At 35.4% G+C, this 19,649-nt stretch overlaps 1 protein-coding gene, 1 non-coding gene and 1 pseudogene across 2 annotated transcripts; all 3 read left to right on the top strand.

Annotated features, from left to right (window-relative positions):
• The first annotated feature begins 201 nt into the window (after window positions 1-201).
• Window positions 202-7,129, top strand: LOC147486697 (BTB/POZ and MATH domain-containing protein 3-like). Its single transcript, XM_086570881.1, is given in 5 exon segments — window positions 202-750; window positions 2,467-2,815; window positions 4,089-4,365; window positions 6,709-6,842; window positions 6,844-7,129. Coding segments are annotated over 5 exon segments (1,248 nt in total). The 5' UTR covers window positions 202-328; the 3' UTR covers window positions 6,910-7,129.
• On the top strand, window positions 5,632-5,763 carry LOC147486698 (small nucleolar RNA snoR83). The gene has a single exon (XR_015203458.1). It is a non-coding gene; the product is annotated as a small nucleolar RNA snoR83 (small nucleolar RNA).
• Window positions 7,130-16,743: 9,614 nt separating the features above from the next.
• On the top strand, window positions 16,744-18,114 carry LOC147486699 (phototropic-responsive NPH3 family protein NPY2 pseudogene; annotated as a pseudogene).
• The last annotated feature ends 1,535 nt before the right edge of the window (window positions 18,115-19,649 follow it).

Raw genomic sequence — 19,649 nt, forward strand, 5'->3', positions numbered from 1 at the left:
AAAGCAGAACAAAAAACATGAACAATGGTCAGACCTGCTTTTTCCGAAATATCGAAAACAAAAATATGGACACATTTCGATACTTTCTGTACATACCTAAAATACCAACCCATTCACCATCAATTATTTCTTCCAAGATAAGGACTAAAAAGTAACATCACAACAGAAAAACAGAAAACCAAAAGCTCATCTTTTCAGATTCTTCCTCAACTATAAATAAAATTCAGCTCCCCTCTCTTTTCTCAAAACACAAAAAGAAAAAAAAAGAAAAAAAAAAATTAGGGTTTCAAAAAAAAAAAAAAAAAATTTCAATCGATTACATGAAAGAATGGTGAAATCAACAACAACAGCAACAAAACATCGTCGATCAATGAACGAAACAACGGGAAAACAAGAATCGAGTTGTTCAAAATCAATAAACGAGACAATAAACGGATCACATGAATATAAAATAAAAGGTTATTCATTAGCAAAAGGAATGGGGACAGGGAAACATATATCAAGTGATGTTTTTACAGTGGGTGGATATGACTGGGCAATATATTTTTACCCAGATGGGAAGAATCCAGAAGATAGTTCAATGTATGTTTCTGTTTTTATAGCATTAGCTAGTGATGGAACTGATGTTAGGGCTTTGTTTGAATTGACATTGATGGATCAGAGTGGGAAAGGGAAACATAAAGTTCATAGTCATTTTGATCGGGCGCTCGAGAGTGGGCCGTATACTCTCAAGTATAGAGGAAGCATGTGGTATGTTTGTTTTTTAATGAAATTATTGTGTTTGATTTTATATTCTTGGTGATTGTAGAATTTTTCTGAATGTACAAATGGTAGATGTAAATTTGCTATTTTTTTTTTTTTTATTAGTACAGTATTAGTAGATATTCAAGATTGAAAGTAAGCTGTGATGTCTTGCTATAAGAATACACAAGATTGTTTTTTTTCAAGAAAGAAATGCATTTGTATTTGTTTTTAACCCGTCCAATTTGGAGTAACTTGGGAAGTTTGAGACGAATCCAAGATTTTAGGAAATTTACTTCTTTTGGATGATATCTATCTAGAACATCTCAAAGGCATTTTTCTCCTGTAAATTAAATATATTTTTTAAAATAAATGTAGCGTTTCATCTTTTTCAATTGTGCAAACAGCACTAACTACTTTACCGTTAATAAATGAGTTGACATTTAGAGATGTAGTTGGAGAGAACTGTGGTGCAGGGGTGTTGAAGGATGTCTTACAAAGTGTGGATTGATTATTATGTCCATCTTTCTCTTCCTCACTCAAGTAAACAACTCAGAGTATTTTCTCTAACATTTTTCAAATGTACTTTCAACCCCAAAACTAACGAGCATTTAAGTGAACGTAGCTAAAACTACTGTCTTTGGAGTGTCTAAATGGGACGACCTTCAGAGTCTAGCTCGGCCATGGGGTGTAGTATCTCACACTGTTTATTTTTATGTTGACAACATCTCATATGATTATTTTAGACCAGTTTTTAGTTGGAGTTACTTATTTTGAAAAGAACAAATCACTTTAGATGTGAAATGACTAGCCATTACTGGTGAGGGACGAATGTAAGACATAACTGTAGATCACGTGTATTAGCTGATATCAATGAAAAGTTGGAAACTAAATTGTCAGGAACCAATCAAAAAGTGTTTCTATTGACCAAGATATAGATCTTGAAATGCGAACTAGATATTTTAATTTTGAGTAGTATGTGAAAATTTAAGTTATAATTTTGCAATATTTACGGTGTCCACACAAGTGAAATTTAAAATAGTTAGGGAAAACCCAGCTACTTGTGGAACGTGATTTCCAATTGAGATTGTAGAAAATCGACTGTGGAGTATGGACTCTGAATATTATGACTGTTGAGATTCAAATATTTCATTTGATTAATGGATATGAAGTTCAATATGCTATGCTTTAACATGTTGTGGAGTTCCATCTCGTTCTTTGATTACTCTCATTGTGACTTAAAATTTTGTTATTGATCCTTTTCAAAGATTTGGACTTACCAAATTCCCGATTTAAGGATACACTTACTGAAAAGTCTTGCTATGTGGTAATTTAAAGAACTTTTTGTTGAAATCATATGGGATACCTGATCACTTAAGGGCCTTAGAATTGCCAAGCCATGCAAGTGTGAGCAGTTTCTTAAAGCAAGAAAAAATGGTTCTTTATCTTCAGTTCGTTCACTCAACCTTCTCTATATTTTTCTTAATCTAGTGTGTTGTTGATAAAACAATGTCAGTTATCTCCATTGAGTTTGTACATGCTATGCAGACTTCCAAATGGCCAATGAATTTTAGACGATAAACAAAATAAGAATCTACAGTATGTGGAATATGCTAACTAGAATAGAGTTTTTGGTTGCTAACTTGAGCAGTGCATGAACACCAGAATTCATCCGATTGATTTTGATAATGCAAAGCTTTTCTGATTACCTGCATCTCTTTACAGGGGATATAAGCGATTCTTTAAAAGAACAACTTTAGAATCCTCAGATTTTCTGAAGGATGATTGCCTTTCTATGCATTGCACTGTTGGAGTCGTTAGAACTCGTACAGAGGGACCCAAACAGTACATCGTTCCCTTACCAGCATCAGACATGGGTCAAAATTTCAAGGAGATGCTAGAGTCTGGCATAGGTTCTGATATCACGTTCGAGGTTGGTGAGGAAACGTTCAGGGCACACAAGTTGATACTTGCTGCTCGCTCTCCTGTGTTCAGGGCCCAGTTTTTTGGACTGATTGGAAATACAAACATGGATAAAGTAGTAGAGGAGGATGTTGAACCTGCTGTTTTTAAGGTGTTTCTTCTTGAATCTCATGTTCTTATTCTCGATGATCTCAACTGTTTCATGTATGCTCTGTATTATGATGTATAGTTAAGCATGTTGATTGCACCACAAGCTATATAATTTTGTGCAACCTAAAGCAATTTTTATGTGGACTGGATTCCTTTGAAATTGTTGGTTACATCGCAGATGTGCATCTGTTTCTTTTTGATAGTAACAGTTTCTATTTTAAATTTCTAGGCAATTATGTGCCTAGGCGAAGTTTGACCAATGCTTACTAATAGTCTTAATGTATACTATTTCTTTACGTATCTATTCATATCTCATATGCAAACAAATATGTAAGGGAAAGTAAAGAAGCACCTAGTGACAGATTCTTGGAGTAGGTATGAAAATAAAGAAGCCCAGCTGACATAGTGTCAGGATAGCGTTTATACTGATTCCAGGATATACTTAGACCAAGCAAATGTATAATGTTAGGCTGTGTGATATCAAAAGCCAAGAGATCCAAGATCATGGCATCTGGAAAAGAGACCTCAAGGTAGCAAAGATCCGAGGAATAAACATATGCCTTTGTTAAGATACTCTACTCTTGGTTCTCATTTGATCTTTAGACCAAAAACAGTAATTTTGGTTTCTGTACCATTCGGACGGGTGCTTGTTGAGTGTTGACCTACGTTACATGGACATGCCAAATTTTAATAAATAATCCGTGTCTGTGTCGGACACGACAGTCATATAATGTATGTGATACACCTCATTTTTGAATATTTTGCTGTGTTAACCGTGTTGGATACAGATACACTTATCTGTGTCAATGTAAGTTAGGTGCTTGACACATGTATGTATCACTTGAAAGATCACGATGAGATGCCTATGACACTAAAGGTGAGCAATTTGTATTACCCAAAAGAAAAATGAGGTTACAAGAGAGGAATGTACAGTGAACAAAATGTTGTTTAGGCAAAGGCCTAGGCCTTATCTAATGGACTATAATGTGTCACATTACTGTAGGAAACCACAGGTTCTGTGTTTCGTGCCCTGTTCTGATTCTGACCTTGCCTCTCCCCTCCCCCCCCACAGCATACATGCACATGTATACTTATTGCTCTGCACGCATCTGTACCTTTAGCATCTGGTTACCAACTTACCACATTGCTTCCTTACAGAAAACAGAAAGATGTTGGGATTGTGTCTACTTTTGCTTTTGCATGGTTATTTGGAAGTCGTTCTCTATCTGTCTCTCCTTTGATGACTAAGATGGGTTCTACGTGTCTTTTCACAGGCCATGCTCCTATTCATGTATTCCGATGAGCTTCCTGATTTACACGGGCTATCGAGCTCAGTTCCTGAATGCACGTCTACCATAATGGTGCAACATCTCTTAGCTGCAGCAGATCGCTTTGGTATGGATCGACTGAAACTGTTGTGTGAGGCAAAATTATGTGAAGAGGTATCTACGAAGACGGTGGCAACGACGCTAGCCCTAGCAGAGCAACACCACTGTTCACAGCTAAAGGCGATCTGTCTAAAATTTGCAGCTGTTCCAGGAAATTTGGGAGGTGTGTTTATTTATGTTTGTTATTTCTTCTTATCAAATTTTTTTGTATATCTTGCACTAGGAGGATTTAATATCAAATATGACTGTAAGTGTATCCCTGAAATTCATAGAAAAACTGAAAATTCCTTTACTGGTTTTCCTCAAAATTTTTTGTTTCTCAAGTTACATTGTTCTCAAGTTATATAGTAAAGCTTAAACGCTGTCGGATTACCTATAAGGCGAAAGTAGAGTTCATATTCAGTGCATAAAGATGTTTCATAAAAGTTTCAGTTCAATTTGATGGGAGGAACTTGGGGACTGAAGTAATAGCTTAGAAATCGTACTTTGAGCCGACTTGCATTGTGTATTATTAGTTCTCTTTACCTGAGTGTCAGCCTTCTGACACTGCAAAGAGAGTTAACTTATTTTTACTGCTCATGTTGACCATCATTTGTAAGAGCTATAAAACTGTGATTCAGGCGGATTCCTTTTGAGGCTGAGTATTATCAATATCCTTGTATGTTGTTATAATAATGATCTGAGTTTTTGAAGCAAATGTCTTCTATAATATGCTTATAGCATATAGATTTCTTTTTGAAGTTTATCTTGATGGGCAAAATTCAAGCTAACATTTGACACCAGACTTGATTGATTTTTTAAGAAAGCATACATTATTAATCAAAAGCCTTTCCATGTTTGAAGACAACTGATGAGAAGATGCTTTGAATAATGGAAAGTGCTGACATTATCCCAGGGGTACAAACAATAGTAAAAACAACTAGTACCAATTAAGAGGGTGTAACTGCTCGGGCCTTTGGAACCCAGAATAGTTAAGTCAAAAAACAAATAGAAAAATAAAAAAGAATCTGATGGGTTTATCTGTTTTGTTAAAGATTCAAGTTGTGTCAACTGCCTTGCAGTCTATCACTTCCTATTGGGGCCTACTTGATTTCTGTTGTTAAAGTTTGAATTGTCTCAAGGTCAGTCAGTTGCTTTGCTTGTCACCATTTTGATGTGTGCTGCAATAGCAGTCGGAGAAGCCTTAATCGTCTCACCAATTATATGGGTCATCCATATCCCAACTAGCAAACCATTTTGCTTGGCACTATTGGAGGTTTATATAGTGCAAGAGTTGGTTGAAGAGTAGACCTTAATTTCCTTGCTCTTAATTTATGAATTTACTTATTCATAGTTGGAAATAGTCTGAAGGTGTGTCTTAACAAAAATCAGCTGCATCTTTTTTACGACTTTTGATTGTTGGCAACCTTATCCTACTGGAGCCTTCATAATCCCAGACAAAACTGCAAGGTGTTTGTCTGATTCATGGGAGGCTAAAATTGATGATTCTTGGAAAGTTTCGCTGATAACACTTTGATTAGTTATTTTTGAAGGTGTTTTACTAGTAACTTTCCACACGTCCTTGAAATCTGATTGAAAAAATATTGTTGGTGGTAATAATTTTTTATTTATAAACCTTATAACTAGATAAATGGTGATGAGTCAGGTCCTGTTGTTATGCTGGTTAGAATGCCCTTGCGTGTTTATGATGTTTTTTGCCTTGTGGAATAGAACCTAAGCTAGTAGTTTAGAAAGTAGGTCCTTTTAAATTGTTGATATTAAGACAGAAGTGACTGGTGATTTGAGATACTTCTGCTTGTTCTATATCCTTCGAGTCACTATCCTCCAGAGATAATGTATATGTTTTCATAGAAGTTCTATGATACCGTTTAGGATCATCTTGGTGCCAGTCAAATTTTCTAGAAGGCAAGATGAAGGGTGAAAAGGGTATGAGTTGAGGTTTAAAGCAATGGAGAGAGGCATGCCTTTCTTTTTTGTTTTTGTTTTCCTTTTTTGGCTTGTTAAAGCAATGAATAAAGACATCCTGTTAGGCTATGTGTCTATGACTGAAGATTGGGAGGGAAGTGTGGTGTCCAATTGTCTATCCATATACATCTTTTAAGAGTTATATTAATTAATGCCTTGTTCATGGCTTGTCAAAAGACTTTGTATAAATAGATATTTGCACGACCAGAGTGTTGTGGTACCATGAGACCCTAAAAAAAAGAACATGGTGAAAGGGGTTGCTCTTAAACATATTACTACTGCTTTAGTCTTGGATTTGCAAGTGGTTGCCTTTAAAAAAAGGAACACCCATATGCCTGTAGATATTACTATTTTTACCTTTCTTCTCCAGTCTCCTGGAGATGGGTTGAGTTATTCATTTGAAGGGAGCACTGGTGCATCCAAGCTAAACGAATTTCTTTGCTCACCATGATGTGCTAAATCTTGCTGTAAACTGCTCTGATTTTGTACTTACTAATGTGCAAATATGATGAAAACTAATGTTGTACTTACTGATGTGCAGATATGATGAAGTCGGATGGGTTCAAATACTTAGAAGAGAGCTGCCCGTCACTACTTTCAGAACTATTGGAGACCATTGCGGTGGTGGACGAAGACTCGAGCCAGCAAACAAGTAAGAAAAGGACTAGCAGTAGCAACACTTGGCCTTGACACAGAGAACTTGCTTGATGCCAATGGTAGGCGCATGCGCAGGCGACAATAGTTGTCATTCACCTGGGAAACAAAAGAGGGGATAAATTCCAATGTAATCAGCAGGACACTAGCCGTGTTAGAATGAAATGCAGATGATTTTTTTATCTTTGTGCCATTCCTTATTATCATTCAGTTGTGCTTTAGGATGTCAATAGGGTTGTGAAGAGTCTCGACTTTTAACTGGAATTGTAGCTAGCATTAGCAATATCAAGTAATAATCTTCTCTAGCATGTGTATATCCTCTCCAAATATCTAAGAAATTTGCTTTATCATTTGAATAGAATAGAATTTGAAGCTGCTGATTCAGTGGTTGCAATAACAAAGAGATGTCTTCTGTGATTTCAGTGGTTGAACATCAGCATGTTGTGATGCTTTGTTCTATGGTTACTTTGTACATAATTGGAACCCAGAATTACAGTTTACATGGATGCATCCGCTAGTTATCACTCAATTAAATGACTGAAAGCAAGATAATAGAAACTTGTAATCGTTGAGAAATGACCAATCACTAGGGGTGTATCTTTTTGCCGAATTTCCGATTTTTCCGAAATCCGACCCGAAATTGGTCTGGCTTTGGGTGTAGTTTTCATGGGCTGATTTTCTGATTTCCGAAAATTCCGAAAAAAAATTGGATCGGATTTGGATATAATTCTAAAATCCGATCCGATCCGAAAATTCCAAAATTTTCGATATTATTCCGAAAATATATACTTCTCTCACTATCCACTTGATTAGATCTCGACCGTTCATTCATTTTCTAGTTTTTTACTTCCAAAAACAAAACAAAAACACAACCTAGCCGCTACTTCCCCACTTGAATTGGACCACTCTACTGTCATTACACCGTCTGCCATAACAACAATGATATGAAAAAAAATGTCATTGAGTCATACAATGACTTCCAGACCAATCCAAAAGCCAAATTCCAATAGATAGAATATTATGTAAAGCTACTTTGAGTCCAAGACCATAATCCATTATTTATGCAGACACTTCACGCTTCAATTTCCACACACGAAAAAAGATTGAAACATTACAAATACCCAGACCTCAACAGAATGCAATGCTTGCTATTGGTGGTTGCAGGTTCTTTTTCTCGTTTTTCTTGGATCACTTGTTTGAATGAAAATGGGTTTTCTCCAATAAACAAGTGCGTATTGTTGTTGGTACATTGGTGTTGTGGACATGGTTTTCTCTCCCTACAATGAACATTAGCGTATGATATTCCAAAAATTGAAAGTAATTTTGAAAATTTAGAGATCTTTGAAAATTTACCAAGTTATTCGAAATTTCGAAATTGGAAATATATTTTTTGAATCGAAAAAAATTGGATCGGATTTGGCTAGCATATTAGGTTCCGAAATTTTTTTGGAAAAATTCCGAAGGAGGTTAATCCGATCCGATCCGATCCGAAGTTACCCCTACCAATCACCAACCTACCTGATATGAAGAAGGTCAAGGAATTGGAATTATGAGTATGTTTTATGAACCAAAATTGACAAACAGATATTTTAGGCCATTGAATTTCAGATAAAAGCCAATTTTTGGAATGTGGTGTGATTGCTGCATGGGTTTTGGGTAATCAAGAAATGAGGCTCAGCCTTTTGGTTCTAACTCGGTTGAGTATAAACTCCCTCCCATCGACCCATATCACATAACCTTCCTATTATTTAGGTCTCGTTAAATAACCTCCATGTTTTCTAAAAAATAGATAAAATAGAGTATGTTTTTATTTCTCATTTTATCTTTTTTTTTTTTTTTTTTTTTTTGGATTGAAAATTTCCCGACTATATGTAAATATATTTTTATATAGTCATATATATATGTAAAACTATATTTGCATAGTAATTGGAGCTATAAAAACTTAAATTTACATAGTAACTTTTGGGATTGAAAATTTTCCGACACCTGACAGAATATATGTAAATGTATTTTTACATAGTCATATATATGTAAAACTATATTTATATAGTCATTGAAGCTATGAAAACTTAAATTTACATAGTAACTTTTGGGATTGAAAATTTTCCGACGATACCAGACAGAATATAAATTTAAATTTTCCTATGAAAAAAAATTTCATATGAAAATTTAAATTTAAATAGGTTAAGAAGACTGTGTAATTTTATATTGTCATATATAAATACAAATTTACATAGGATGACGTCAGCCCGGTTTGTCCTTAAGCCGAAATTATAAGTAAAGATTGATGACGTCAGTCCGATTTTCACAGGGGTATTTTGCTCTGTTTTGGCTTTGATGTTATGTTTTAAATAACTAGGTATTACCCGTGCCTTTGGCACGGATTGTTTTAATGCTTTCTTGATTAATATTATGTAGAATTAATTAGAATAAAATGATGGAGATAAATATTGGTACACTATCTTATTCTTTATGTTATGTCTCTTTTTTTCTTGTTCACTACTAACCTGTTAAGATAAAATAATGTTTTTATTTCTGCTATGTCTCTAGTAGCCTGCAATTCAACTTTTAATTGAATACCTAATGCAAAAGAAAAGGTACTGGTGTTGCCATAAAATAACTTAACAAATGAGCAACTTGTATTTTGCACTTCCATATGAGATAGTTGACTCAAGTATTGCACATGCATACATGACTCTAAAATCCATTTAAAAAGAAAATAATCCAAAGAATATAAATTGATGAGAACTCTCTAAAATCCTGTTATTACCAAGGAAAGCCAAGGAATATAGATTGAAAAGATTGACCATTGACGCTTACATATCTTGTTTTGATCACACGAAGTCCGTCTAAAAATTGATGTTTCCATATTATTATAAGTTTAATTCCCGCCACCACACCCATGAAGTACCATTTTCTAACAGCAACTTGGATATTGATAACACACTCAAGAGGGAATGTGATGCCTAAGCTTTTGGCCGGCCTGTGCCACTTTCACCAAGCCAGATCAGCTTGTACTGGAAAGGTCTCTTGCAGTGTGTGGTGTGCCAGGTGAATAAAGGTGTTTACTATGAATAAATGTTCTTTAGCGCTGTATTTGAACTTGAATCACTGGCTTTCATTGTAAGTGCAAAATCTTCGCGTCAATTGAATCAAGTACCTCCCTGAATTCCTTATTCCACTTTTAACAACCTGCAATCCTCAACATTTACCAAAAAAGAAGAAAAAAAAAAGTTAAAATTTGGTTACAACATGATCTAGCAAGCAATTTTAGACAAACCCATAATGAGGTGTGCCAAGTGATCAAAACAACTAAAATTCAAATATTTTAGAAGGAATGTGTCTGCCAAAGCTTTTGCCCCATACAACTTTCATCCAAACATGTCTAATGCAGCATTGTAGCCTATGCTCAATAAAAACTCCAAGCTAGATCAGTTAAATTCCACTGTAGTCCAACCTATGCCTCCCTGCAATGCTTACCATTAAAAAAAAAAAACACTGATAATGTAACAACAAAATCGAACTACAAAGCAAATTAGGAGAACCCCCAACAAAAAGAAGTATGGGTGACTAATTTTTGATGTCGGGATATGCTACGTACAAATCAATATAATACGTGGATCCAAAACAAACCATCAGCTTATTATTTGAAAATTTTCATGACGTGGAAGAAAATGAATTATGATACATATGGCACTAAAACAAATAAAAAAAAAATTGTATAAGCAACATTTACGTTGGGTCGATTTGGCCACTGAATGGAGAATATCAAGATGGACAGTGTATAAGTTTGAGAACACGTACTCATGCATCCAGGAATATCTTTTCGAAATCCCTACACACTTTTATGAAACCCAACTCCTCATTGAACAACTTAGTAAGCACCCCATTCTAGGCTCAAGGTTGTATAACACCTTGACCAAATTTACATTTATCGACGGTGGACTGAAATGTCCCAGTGCTGGTTGGATTGGCCGACTGACCTTACATTTTCATATATTAATTTCACTATGCGCTAAGCATTCCGAACCAATCACAGGTCTCCCATAAGCATGGCTCAACAAAAAGATAAGCAAATAATCAATGACTGACCATCAAAACTCCACAAAATAAAAATGGGAAAATAATGAAGGAGAGTACCGCAAAGAGGCACAATCAATAAAGTGGATCAAAGAAATAGTTTAGGTATGAAAGTTACCAATTTCGGTGACAACCCATTCCCAAGGAATTACTACATCATTTGAAGCTTTGATTTGGCATAATTTAGACTTATGCTCAACGTTCAACTTCAAATGCATAGTTCAAAAATATAAATAGAGGCAAAGCAAACTATGAAACACTCTACATGATAAAATTTGGCAAATAATAAAGAAGTACGACAAATAAGAAAATGGGAAAGGAGAATCACGATTTGTAATGAAATAACGCCATCAAGCAGTATCTTAGGCACTTTCCCAACGGCACTATAAGTTGCATTTTTCAATTCTAAATAGATAGTAGTGCTATGTTCAACCTACTCAGGCAGATGAGACATACATTGCTCAATCTAGTGAAGACTTCACATAGTATCCTATGGTATAAGAACTACAATGGTCAAAAACATGATTCTTTTGGTAGGGTTTAACTAATATATTGTTGGGGGAATTATTAAAGATATCTTTTGTGTAGACATCATTCCTTTAAGGTAAGCATTCTTACAATGCCAATCACATTTAAAGAAACCTAAAACCTAACAAATCCTTTTTAAAAAGATAGGCGACCTTTATAAGCAGATTGAAAAGGTGATAAAATGAAATCAAATAGAGAATAAAGTAAAGAAAGTTCTATTGTTGCAAGCTTTAGATCAATGAAGATTGGGAGGTAGAGTTGGAGAAGAAACTTCCTCAAAGAGAACTTTGAATGAAGAAAAGAATAAAGTGTATAATTGCGCTTAAAAATAAATAAGTTCCGAATAACTTACCTTCTATGATGGTGTTAGTCAAATTAACTTGCTTTCATCAATCTTAGCCTCCAAAACACTATTGATTTTGTTATTTGGTTATCTAAGCCACTTGATGTAGAGACTAATACCATACAAAATGTTTTTGAAATAAACAACTACTCTAATAATAGCACGGGGAATATATTTTTCAAGATAGAGTTCAACATTATGGTGTATGTACTTACGCTTTATGACAAAATGAATGTGTAATTGTTTCTCGAACCAAGACCTGAAAGGCAAAAGATGAGATGTAAGGTGACTTGCAAGGAGAATTGCTACCATGAGCAGATGAATAGATAAATTCTTTTTGCATTAGAGATAGGAAAACAATATACTAAATCAAGAGTACCACTTGGCGTAAAACTATATTCAGCGATTAGTAAGGCTTTTGCATTAAAGAAAAAGAAGAAACAACTCACCTGTTTTTATGGAAATGGAAGTGAACTACTCCCTTGATTCCCTTTTTTTCATGGTGATATCGACGACACTCAAACTGAGTGCAGGAGGGGTTTGAAGAAGAGAGCGGAGAGTGGGGATTGCATAGGGTCGTGGGTTTCATTAAGCAAATTAAGAATATGAAGCGTTTTGGGAAGAATACGTGGTTTTAATTCTCAATCATTATGAAAACCTACCCGTTCTCTCTCACTAATATAGTCTAATACTAACCTCAAATGTAGCATACACATTGTCATTGGCCACTTCTTGGCCCCAAATAAATGTGTGAAGACTCTATCTCAACCACTGATTTTGTTTGTCTTGTCCTCACTCTAGTGCAATCCCAATAGTAGAGTATCTGACCGCTAAAATGCCTTAATCGTAATATATTTTTGACTTTAATTATTCTAAGACAAACAACAACTTAAGAAAACATAACAACTAATAAATCATATCAAGTGTACCAAGCATATCATCAAATTTTAGAAAAGCAGGTTAAAACAAATCGCACCACATACTCGAGTAATTCAAAACACGTCTACAAATGCTAATACCAATGCCCATTCTATATGGACTGCAACTGCTCAAGTTTGATCATGCAAGAATTAAGATAAAAGGAGCTATTGCCCATGTTGTTTGAAGGTCTAAGTAATCCACAACAATGTAAAGAGTCAGATCCACTAATAAATACTATCTCCAAATATATAATCACAAATAAATTGAGGTTGAGATCACGCACACAAATCTCTCCGATTTGCAGCTTGAATAACTTTTGATCACAAATAATTAGGAACATGACAAATGGGTAGAATGTCTAAGTATAGTCGCAATTAAAGAGATGCTTACGATGAATAAGTTAAGGGTGGAAGCGTTCCTAAGAATAGCAACCCACTACCTGCAATGCCCTTAAGGTTAAGCAACCAATTCAAGAAGGTTTTTCAACCTTTTCTGATATTAGATCTTTATGGACATTGTGTTATAAAGCAAAGAAGGCGTATATATGTAATGATATTAGCTTATGTTAGTAAGTATACGATGATGAACTTCGAAGCTTCAAATGTGTAGTTCAACAAAAGAGATTACTTATTGGAATATCCCATGTTAAACAACATAAGAAAAATTGTTTGGGCATGGTATCGTGGCATCAAACTTTTGACTGAATTCCCTAAGTAGATCCAACGTAACAATCTAAAGTGCCATTATAAGAAACTATTCACATACATACAACGTACAACTCACTCAGTGTATACCATACTACTTCAAGAACCATAAATAATTTTGTGTGCTTGTACATATTCAAATAAAAAGACCACTTAGCCTTTCCAATCTTTGCTATTGCTTCAACCTCACTTAATCATAAATTGAATAAATTTAATCTCTGAAAGTTTAAATAAGAACCCTTGTGCATTGATACTCCTTTAAAAGCCTACATTTATTCGAGTGGAAGAGAAGCATCACATTTTTCAAAAAGTTGAGGAAAAGAAAAAAAATCTAAAGCTAGTGCAGTAAAAGTTATCAAATTGAGACCAATAAACTACCTACATCTCAATAGCTAGCAACAACAAAATATTTTCTTTTTCCTGATTGATTAGGATCAAAGTGTGTATCGATTTCAATTCAAATAGCCCAACTAAACTATAAATCAATCTAGTGCTTTTTAATGGCGATTCTTTCACACCAATCCAAATATCCATGGATTAGAAATTAAGTGTGCCCATAAATCAAATCAGAAATTTAAAGCACACTAAAATGCATATAAGCTACAATACGAACAATACAAAACGTTTCCTTAAATTTCGCAACTAAGGAAAGATAAGCAAAAAATTAAACAATAGTAAACAAAAACTTTTAACCCAATTGTGCACTCGATCAAAACATTGTGATCATAATAAGTGAATCTTACCAGGACTGGTTAAAACTGATTAGGAATGTGCGAAAAATGCTACCATTTCTGATGACATAGAATGATAGAACCATGAAAAAACAAAGAATCACACTCACATCATCAAAAAAATAAAATAAAAAATGATCAAAATAAAATGTAATGTAATACGTGCGAGTACCCGAGAAAGATAATCAAACTACTGTAGAGAGGGATAGCGGGTTTTAGAAGGTGAAAAAGGGATGGAGAGAATGAGACTTTATTAGAGAAAGAGTTGAATGTTAGAAATTAAATGATGGAGTAATTAATCTGAAGAATCCCATGCTAATGAAGATAAAATTGATCCGAGGTATAGATGTTAAAGCATGCGTGAATCTTGGGCGTTTTATGTTTCAAAGTTGTTTTCATTTCCTTACTCCTATTTTTACTGGTACTTAATTTGAATATTTGGAGTTATTTATGCCCAAGAATCATAGTTTCTACCGTTTATTATAACCTTAATTAAATGACAATTAATCTTAATATTTGGGGTTATTTATGACCAAGAGGCCAAGAGTCATGGTTTCTACACTTTATTACAACCGTAATTAAATGACACATTAAAAACTACTCAAAGGTGTTTCGAAACGATATGGAGCGTACACCTATGCCCCATCAAACGTAGATCCCCACGCGATCCCGACCACCCTTTGTCCTGCCATTGTGTTTTATTATAATAGATAGGGAGGTTTTATATATTTGTTCGTTTATAGGGGTTTTTGTGCAACCATTTAAGTACTAGGGAGATTAAACCCATTGTCTGTTTGGGTAATGGCCATTCTGGCCTTAATCTTATGTGGTGATGATCTATTGGTAATTGGAATAATGGATTTCAAGTTGAATCCAGTACAATAATGCCATTTAATTTGCTCTCTCGTGTTTCTTGAAATATTTGGTTCTTGTGTGATGTGTCTAATTCTTCGAATCATGCTAGTGAGAGATCCCATTATTCAAATAGCTATCCATATCTGATGCAATTTAACACAGATCAGGATGCATGGGAAAACAACTCGAGATGTGTTTTGCGGATCTTGAGATTCCATTTAACCTTTTGGAAAAGAAAAAGTTGTCAATGTTCCGTGCAAGAAATTTTATGCACGTGATTAATGGACTGATTTTTAGAATATGAATTGCATATATGGCACCATAAGCAAGAACATAAAGTAAAAAAGATGTACTAAATACTTAATAGGCGTCGGAAACTAGAAACTTTTGGTACTAGAATAGATAACATAAACATTTCCTTAAACTAGAGCTAAAACCAGGAAAATCCAACACTTGAACTGCATATATAAACAGAAAAGCAGCAGTGTCCAGTAGCGCTTAGGGTTGCACAGCAATTTAGACATTCTCCTCTAGATGATGAGTCTTGTAGGATTTCTTTAAGGAGAACGCTTAGTACTGTATGGAGAGGCTCGAACAGCGTCCGGCCAAAGAAATGCCCCCATTGCAAACTCCCTCTTGTAAGCTAAATTTCCAGTCACAGGTAGGCCATATTCACTGAGGAGTCTGTCAACTTTCCACTCAGGCATATCTTGGTAATCCTTCTTCGTATACCTCGGGTAATGAAGAGGCATCTGAAAGAAGTTAACGCCCTTATTTTTGCTTTCCATTTATCTCTGTTAACTACTGAGTATTGCGTTCTGTAGCTGTAGGTCGATGAGTTACTTGCGGTTCTTGTGGCTTTTAAAGACTCAGAAGACCCTTGGAGGGAAGTTTTGTGTGCATGTCAGTTATCACATGGATGATATGGTTTATCTGCTCGTGCATTATGTTAGTAACCACTGAGAGAATATTATGTACCTGCTCATGCATTCTGTGAACCAATAGTACATGCGGGGAGAACCGGAGAAGCTCTGTTATTCTGCATGAATGCATGTCAGTTTTGTATGTATCACATTGTTTCCTTCCATTTTGAAAGTTTCAAAGTAATTCATAAAAATGCCTTTTGGAATCTGAAGTGGTCCTACTCCTAGATCATAAACAAAATATACGAATGGCAGATTGGCAGGATAACAGGATTGACATTTATTTTTTGATAAAAGCAAGCATACATCATCCATTATAAATTTCATAATAATCTCAATTAGTAGAATATACCATAATTGACATGGGTATTTAAATTGGACCAGCCTTTTTTCTACCACTAAATACCCTTGATAAAATATTCAAACAAATTATTCAATGGCTCTATTTCGTCATTTCAAAATTTATTACCATTTATACTTTTAAAACGATATAGTACTCTTAAGGATGTATGTGTAAATTCATGTCGGAAATCAACTACATGCCACTATTCAATTGTTCGCGACTAACCTTCACATTAATGCCGAAATACCGAATTTAATTATGAAACCCCTTTTCTCTTTCTCTTTCTCTTCCGACGTTTTCTCTTCTCTCTCTTTCTCTCAATTTGAGTTCGGCCACTTTATCTTCTTACTGTTATCCATTTCCTTCTCGATCTCTAACTTTCCTCCCAAACTTTTATCTAATACAATCAGTTTAGATTCCAACAAAAATCAACAAGAGAGGTAAAGTAATTTTACTCTTCTTCTTATTCTTACATTTTAACTTCTTTTCTTACAATGGTGATCCACATTGGAATGGTGGAGTGGTCGTACAATTACAATCGCAAAAAGCTCCCTTCGGAGAACAATAGTGATCCACATTGGAATGGTGTCGGAAAACCACAGATGGTGCCAAAGGACTGTTGGGTTGAGGACCTATACAAGCTCGATATTGATTTCTACAAGCGTGCGTGTTATAATGACCATCAAAACCAAGGGAAGAGTGTCGGCCGATGTAATTGGAGAAGCTCTCAAAGCATATGCACTCAGGAGAATTCTAGGCTTTAGTAAGGGTGTCATCCAAGGTTGTGATGTTGCCAAGTGCCAATCGTTAGTGGAGTCCATTATATGGCTGTTACCCATTGAGAAAGACAGTGTATCCTGTAGTTTTCTGCTGAAAATGTTAAAAGCTGCAATCTTACTTGATTCTGGAGTGATGGGAAGGAGAGAGTTGGTTAAGAGAATAAGCCAACAGTTAAATGAAGCTTCGTTACTGATCTACTTATTCCAGACCCAGAAGGTGAGACGATGACGTATAATGTTGATGTAGTACAGAGTATAGTGGAAGAATTTGTATTGCAGAAGCAAAATCTAAAGCTTAATCCTCCGTTGACTGAAGAGATGCAGGTGATTAGAAGCTCAGGATTTATGTCAAATACTTCCAAACTTACAGTGGCAAAATTAGTTGACGGATATCTTGTTGAAATTGCAAGGGACCCAAATCTTCCTTTGTCAAAGTTTATTGACCTTGCTGAGATGGTATCAGGCTTCTCAAGGCCAGCTCATGATTGTGTTATTGATATGTTTCTCAAGGAGCACCCAGGTGTGAGCAAGAGTGAGAGGAAAAGGATCTGCAAACTGATGGACTGCAAGAAGTTAACAGCAGATGCTTGCATGCATACCGTGCAAAATGAGCGACTTCCTCTCCGGGTGGTGGTGCATGCCCTCTTTTTTGAGCAGGTTAGGGCAGCCACTTATCCTGGGAGTTCTACACCTAATATTCTTGGTAACCTCAGAGCTCTACTGCCCCGAGAAAATGGTGGTTCCCATGGGAGCTCACAGACTACAACAACCAACACAGAGGACGACTGGGATGCAATTTTGCAAATGTGAGAATAACTCAAGGCACTCAAGGGAGAGCTTGCTTCCCTTAGGTTGGGAAATGGATGAAGTGAGAAGAATGGGGGCAATAATAGAAGTATTGATAAAGCTGCAGCAACCAAGGTGAAAGGGCTACTCATGTCTAAAAAGTTATTTTCAAAGATATGGCCAGGCAAAGGTTCACAAGATGAGAATAGCAGCTCAGATACATTTGAGACCCCTGGTTCTGGAAACTGAGAAGAAACCAAATCAACACTCTCTAGAAATAGGAGGTACTCAGTCTCATAGTAGAAAAGTGAAAGAGAGAGAGCTTGGAAGTTGTTTCTTCCCTCTCTCCCTCCTTGACATTAGGAAGTTAATTAGAGGTTAGAATTGCCAACAATGTTCCAATGTTTGACATGGATTGAAATGAGGGGGTCTTTTATGGGAGAAATTTTGAGCCAAAACAAAGTATGTGGCTTCAGAGTTATGGAAATCATTGCTGGTAACTGTCATTTGCTGTTCACCAAGAGTTATGATAATCCTGTTCTTTCTAAAAAAACTTATTTTCTTTGGTTGTTCATTATTAAATAAAGTTTGGAAAAAAAAAGGTTAGTTAGACTTACCCCCATTAAAAGAGACAAAACAGCCATTTTTTTTTTGGGTTAGTTAGACTTACCACCGTTTTTCAAAAATATTAGTGATACCCCCCCATTTGAGTGATCCAACGGTCAGATTTCTTCATCTGAAAAAAAAAAATTTATCTCGTAACCGTTGGATCTTGCAATTAGGGGGGTATCACTAATATTTTTAAAAATGTTGCAACTAGTAATGGGGGGTAAGTCTAACTAACCCAAAAAAAAAATGGCTGTTTTGTCTCTTTTTTTGGGTTTTTGCACGAAGAAAGTGAGAAGAAAAGTGAAGGGGGTAAGAAAGGAGGTGGTTCAATAATTGCATTGAGAAGGTTCTATGAAGAAGATTAAGTCTTCTCATAACAGGGGCTGGTTGGAAGGAGGCCTCTGAAAGCACTTTGATGGTGATGGGTTGGCTTAAAAGTCTTCTCAGGTGCTTCGATTGAATTGATTGTATACTATTGTTATCAGTTGTATTCTCTTCAGTGTACAAAAACTTTTGAGTTTCACATTGTACATTTTACCATTTGACAAATGAATTCCCTCTAATATATGCCCACTAAAGCAACAATGGTTGCAAATGTTACGTCGTACTTCACATGTTATGTGAGCAACCATAAGACCAGGGTTGTCTGTCCTGGTTGTGGAGCATCAAATGTGAAATCCAATTTCATTCATTGCACCGTCAGGACAGGTTTTGTTAAATGGTTGATTTCATACATGGTAATGGGTGATTTAGTAGCAACCTCGATGTCTACAATTTCTAGCATTAACAAGTTCAATGTTGAGAGTGTGCACTCTCTTGAGGAAAAGGTTGTGAAGATAGGAATGGCTGAGCTGCTGAGGTATTATAGTAATAGCGATTAGCTCTTCCCAATTTTTTGGTTTCATCTTTGCGTCTTTACTGAGTGTTGGTAGAATATTTTGACTTTGATGTTTTATTAAATACTCTTAAAACTGAAACATCCTTTGATAGCTTGATCTTTAATGAAGTTGCAGATTTCAAATGGTTAAGTACTTGATTAGCAATGGAAAAAAAATGAACTACAGTGTATATGTTCTCTATGTAGTTACAGACGACTTACAGGATACATGATCTGTTTTACTTTTATTTTTAATTTGTAACATGGATCTTAAAGTATGTTTAACATCCTATAAGCTACTACACGAGCAGGTAGTACTCAAACATTTAAATTATTGTACGTTGCTTTA

This window comes from Coptis chinensis, chromosome 7, assembly GCF_015680905.1.
Source record: "Coptis chinensis isolate HL-2020 chromosome 7, ASM1568090v1, whole genome shotgun sequence".
NCBI classification, from domain to species: Eukaryota; Viridiplantae; Streptophyta; class Magnoliopsida; order Ranunculales; family Ranunculaceae; genus Coptis; species Coptis chinensis.